Source organism: Bison bison, unplaced genomic scaffold (assembly GCF_000754665.1).
Source record: "Bison bison bison isolate TAMUID 2011002044 unplaced genomic scaffold, Bison_UMD1.0 scf7180017850926, whole genome shotgun sequence".
NCBI lineage: Eukaryota > Metazoa > Chordata > Mammalia > Artiodactyla > Bovidae > Bison > Bison bison.
Window position 1 is genome coordinate 397,629 of NW_011481499.1, and position 6,027 is coordinate 403,655.

The 6,027-nt window shown below is 48.8% G+C and overlaps 1 protein-coding gene across 1 annotated transcript in view; it reads right to left on the bottom strand.

Moving 5' to 3' along the window:
* TRAF3IP1 (TNF receptor-associated factor 3 interacting protein 1) overlaps positions 1–6,027 on the bottom strand; it is a 57,163-nt gene that overhangs the window by 2,975 nt on the left and 48,161 nt on the right. Inside the window, 1 exon segment of the mRNA XM_010849548.1 lies at positions 18–241. Coding sequence (XP_010847850.1) covers positions 18–241 — 224 coding nt within the window.

The window sequence follows — 6,027 nt, forward strand, 5'->3', positions numbered from 1 at the left end:
CCTCCCCCGCCCCCCACCTCTGCTCCAGCTGCAGGGCCTCCGCGTGCTGCTGGTTCTCAGCGTGCCACAGCTGCAGCTCGTTCTGCATGGCGTCCACATCCTCCTGGATGTAGTCCATGATCTTGCCCAGGGGAAGGGCGCTCCGGCACAGGGTCTGGATGGACACCCGGAGCTTCTCTATTTCCTTGGAGACGATGTCCTTCTCCTTCTTCCAGGACGACTCGAAGACGAGCGGCTTCTCCTGGGAGGAGTGTGAAGGGAGAGGAGCACACTTACTCCTGAGGGCAGAGGGCGTGGGCGCGGGGACAGCACTGGTGCGTGACCTGCAGGATTGTAGACAGGGCTTCACACCTGTGACCCCGAGGCTCGGCCAGCAGTGCCCGTGAGGGCCTGTACAGTAAGGTCTTCATCTCCCAGGTGACCGGAAACCTACAGCTGTTCTTGTTACAAGAGCTCAGGCAGGGACACAGAGGACAGTCCCCAAAGGAAAAGGGACCCAGGGTGCATGTCACTCCCTGAGGGCCCCACCTCCCCACTTCACGGGGCTGCAACCCCGCCAGCCCGGAGTGAAAGATAACCCGCCCAGCAGAGAAGGGGAGGGGAGGGGAGGACCACCGCAAAGGGAGGAGCCAGTGTGTGGACGGAGGGCGTGGCCAGGGCAACATGAGGCAGCAGGGGAGGCTGAGGCCATGGGGCCTGGGGCCGGGTAGGTGGCGGAGGGGCTCCCACGGCCGCTGCTGAAGGAGGGGAGGAGGGAGGTGACCAGAGACCTTCAGTCGGTTTTGGCCAGGGGTTCTTGGGCTGTTTCACACAAGCAATACCTAGAATTCTCTTCGTATGAGACTTTACCACTGACATCTCTGAATCTCAAGAACCGACAGGCATCTTGGCTTGGGGACCTTTCCTGGGGAAATTAGAACTCTTCAGGAACGCCCCCGCCCCGGCCCCGGTGCTCCCACTCCACACAGGCTGACTACATGCCCCTGCTTTGCCCACGGACAGCAGGAGTCAGATGGATTAAGTTAGAACTGATGGACTCCTTTTATTTCTAGGCTTGTTTAACCAAGTGACACATAAGCGCTCGTGTCACTTCTAATCCGGTTCAGACCAAGACCCCAGAGGGCAGGAACCTGCGTCTGGTCCATGTAAGTGCTCCTTAAAAACCTGCCAAATGAACAGATGATGTGAGTAAGAGATTTACGTGTCGAGATCTGAGCTCCACTGTGCTCTGGCCTTTAGCAAACACATGGAAGCCTTAACACAGTGCCCGGCACACAGAAGCATTAAACGAATAGGACTACAGACAGAAGGCAAAGCTCACAGAACCAGTGAGTTCTGCAAGGCTGCGAGATACAAGATAAACATACAAAAAGCAACTGTTTCTGTTTGCTGGCAATGAACACACGGCTACCAAAATTAAAGATACATCGCCACCTATTACTGCTCAGAAAAGAGAAGTACCATTCGTAAGTCTAACAAAATATGTATAGAACTTGTGTACTGAAAACTGCACAACGTGGATAAAACACATCAAAGGAGGTCTAAAAAGTGAGAGCCATACCCTGTCCATCAACTGCAAGATTAACACAGTAAAGATGTCAGTTCTCCCCAAACTGATATACGGGTTTAATACAATTCCTACCACAGTCCCAAATGGTTTGTAGACGTGGACAAGACTGTCCTAAAACTTACACAGAAAGGCACAGGATCTAGCGTGGCTGAAACATTTTGAAAAAGAAGAAATACGCAGGAAGCATCAGGCTACTGGATCTCAGGACTTAACTCGAGCAACAGCACTCAGGACGGTGTGGTCAGGGCAGGGTGGACACCCAGATCCAGGGGACAGAGCAGAGAACCCAGGTCCTCCTCACAAACACACCCACCTGACTTCTGACAAAGGTGCTACGGCAAGCCAGCGGAGGAGAGGCAGGCTGTCACACGCGGCACTGCAGCGACTGGACACACTGTCACACGCGGCACTGCAGAGACTGGACACACAGGCGGAACGGGACCCTGACCAGTCTCACACCTTACACAGAGACTTCCCTGAAACGGGCCACGGACTGAAATGGAAAACATAAAACTATAAAACTTCTAGGGAAAAAACCTAGAAGAAAGTCCTCGGGATTTAGGGCCAGGTAAATAAACAGTTTTGACTTGACACTAAAAACATGATCAGTTGAAGGAAAAACTGATACATGGGTGCTGTCACCATTAAACACTGTCCATGGGCAACAACCCTGCTGACAGCGTGGGAGGCACGCTAGACGGTGAGGGCGTGCGCTCAGAGCACAGGCCTGGCAAAGGCCCAGGGCCCGTGGCGCACAGACTCCCGGACATCAGCAGCAAAAAGCAAGCAATCGAGCTAGAAGATGGACAAAAGAACAGACTCTTCACCTAAGATGACACACAGAGGGCCGAACGCACGTGCAAAGACACGCAGTCATTCCCCGCCAAGGAAACGCGATTAGCAGCACAAGAGGGGTAACCCACACCTATCAGAAACAGTGACCATGGCAGACGCTGGGAAGGACTCGGAGCCTGGACCCCTCAGTCCTGGCTGGTGGGAATGCAAAACGGTACAGCTGCTCTGGAAACAGTGTGACCAGGTCTTTAAAACTAACCGTGCAACCGCCATACAAGCCAGCAACTATACCCCTGGGCACTGACCGCAGAGAAGGGAAGACGTGCTGACACAAAAGCCTGTGTAGGTGTGTTGATGGAAGCTTCATTCAGAGCAGCCAAACACTGGACCCAGCCCAGATGCCCTTCAGGGAGTGAATAAATACACTATGCTACGCCCATATCACGGAATACTACTTGGCAAGAAAAGAGGAATGAACTGCTGATTCACACAACAACCTGGATGGACCTGCTGAGAGTTATGCTGAGTGAAAAAAAGCCAGTCTCAAAATTTACATGCTGCATGATTCCATTTCCATAACAGTCTTAAAATGATATCACTATAAAATGGAGACCAGATTAGCAGTTGCCAAGGGTTTGGGACAGGGTGGGGTGGAAGGCAGAGGGTGGGTGTCATTATAAAAGGGCAATAAGAGGGATCCTTGGGATGCTGGAGATGTCCTGTATCCTGATGGCATCAAGGTCTGCATCCTGGATGTGACAATGTGCTCAGTTTCGTCAGATGTTATCAGCAGGGAGGACCAAGTAAAGGGTCCCCGGGGTCTCTTTTATCTCTTATAAATACATTTGAATCTACAGTTATCTCAAAATAACTTCAATTAAAAAAAAAAAGGTAGTGGCTATAAAAGTGCTTTTGAATTAAAATGCTAAGTGACTAAAATGAATCAATGACAAACAATGATAAATTACTTCCCAGGAAAAAATGTGCTGTCCTTATTATACTGACTACTTTATTATGAACTATACAAAACAGATCTTCATGACCCAGATAACCATGATGGTGTCATCACTCACCTAGAGCCAGATATCCTGAAGTCCAAAGTTAAGTGGGCCTTAGGAAGCATAACTATGAACAAAGTTAGTGGAGGTGATGGAATTCCAGCTGAGCTATTTCAACTCCTAAAAGATGATGCTATGAAAGTGCCACACTCAATATGCCACTAAATCTGGAAAACTCAGCAGTGTCCACAGGACTGGAAAAGGTCAGTTTTCATTCCAATCCCAAAGAAAGGCAATGCCAAAGAATGCTCAAACTACCACACAACTGCCTTCATCTCACATGCTAGCAAAGTAATGCTCAAAATTCTCCAAGCCAGGCTTCAACAGCACATGAACTGAGAACTTCCAGATGTTCAAGCTGAATTTAGAAAAGGCAGAGAAAACAGAGATCAAACTGCCAACATCTGTTGAATTATCGAAAAAGCAAGAGAGTTCCAGAAAAACATCTACTTCAGCTTCATTGACTACACTAAAGCCTTTGACTGTGTGGATCATAACAAACTGTGGAAAACTCTTCAAGAGATGGGAATATCAGACCACCTGACCTGCCTCCTGAGAAATCTGTATGCAGGTCAAGAAGCAACAGTTAGAACTGGACATGGAACGATGGATTGGTTCCAAATTGGGAAAGGGGTACATCAAGGCTATATATTGTCACCCTGCTTATTTAATTTATATGCAGAATACATCACGTGAAATGCAGGGCTCGATGAAGCACAAGCTGGAATCAAGGTTGCCAGGAGAAATATCAATAACCCCAGATATGCAGATGACACCAGCCTTATAGCAGAAAGTGAAGAGGAACTAAAAAGCCTCTTGATGAAAGTGAAAGAGGAGAGTGAAGAAGTTGGCTCAAAACTCAACATTGAAAACACCAAGATCATGGCTTCCAGTCCCATCACTTTATGGCAAATAGATGGGGAAACAATGGAAACAGTGACAGAGTTTATTTTCTTGGGCTCCAAAATCACTGCAGATGGTGACTGCAGCCATGAAATTAAAAGATGCTCACTCCTTGGAAGAAAAGCTATGACCAACTTAGACAGCATATTAAAAAGCAGAGATATTACTTTGCCAAAAAGGTCCATCTAGTTAAGGCTACGGTTTTTCCAGTGGTCATGTATGGATGTGAGAGTTGGACCATAAAGAAGCCTGAGTGCCAAAGAACTGATGCATTCAAACTATGTTGTTCGAGAAGACTCTTGAGAGTCCCTTGGACTGCAAAGAGACCCAACCAGTCCATCCTAAAGGAGATCAGTCTTGAATATTCATTGGAAGGACTCATGCTGAAACTGAAACTCCAATACTTTGGCCACCTGATGCAAAGAGCTGACTTATTTGAAAAGATCCTGATGCTGGGAAAGATTGAAGGCTGGAGGAGAAGGGGATGATGGAGGATGAGACAGTTGGATGGCATCACCATCTCGACGGACATGAGTTTGAGCAAGCTCCAGGAGTTGGTGACGGACAGGGAGGCCTGGCGTGCTGCAGTCCAAGGAGTCACAAAGAGTTGAGCATGACTAAGCGACTAAACTGAACTTTATTATAGTGATAATATTGATGACTGACTTAATTGAGACATTTAAAATTCTGCTTAAACCCACTCATAATGATATGAAGTAATTCCTATGTATCTGGCATCATACTGACTCTAACACGAAACCATACAGGGCAGAGACCTCGGGACAGGGACGGACACACACAGCACCTGCTGAACTCGGCGCGTCCCGCCTGGGACAGCACACCCAGGGGCTGCCTGCCAGCCTCCGTCAGGATTCTGTGTCGGCACCAAGCGCCACTGGGGACACACGCCACGAAGTGCACAGTCTTACTTTTGAGGGGTTAAGGACTTTAACACAAGACTGGGCTAGGATTATGATAGCTGGGAGAGGCTTTTCCCATTGCTGCAAAATATCAAAATTCTGGCATTTTCCAAGCTTTCATTTAAGGCGGCGGGTAGAGTGGGTAAGTCAAGACTGACTCTGTGCTTTAAAAAGCACCCCCACTGACGACAGGCTCTGATTTATACACAGCTCGTTCTGCTGTATCAGCAACTTTCCAGACAAACGCAACCATTATAAACCCCAGTTTTATAGACTTTTAATATGTACAGTAAAATCTGAGAATCCACCACTGTACTCACCACACAGGAATTAGTCATATGAAATATGCTTAATTTTTGAAAATGGAAGGGAAAAAAAAAAAAAAAAAAAAAACAAGAGAAACTGTATCATTACCCCCAAATAGTGCCTAAAAGCCGCTGGAACGTGGGCGGACTCGGGGGCGGGCTTGGGCCGTCAGGCCCGGGCGCTCCGCGGGGACCCAGCCGGCCTTCCGCCTCCTCGGAGCTTTATGGCCTCCGGAGCGCGGCCTGACCTCGCCCTGCCTCGGTCTCCTCACAATAAAATGGAAATGCTAATATTTACCCTGCAGGCAGGATTCGATGGGGTAACATAAAGCAAGCAGCTCAGTGCCTCACACATTGTAAACCCTGGACGAACAGTCACCGCTGTCGTAAATGTCTCCGCCGCGAAGGACGGGCACCGGCCTCGGGAGAGGCTGCAGGTGACGCTCCTGCAGGCGACACTCGCCTGCTGTGTGCTC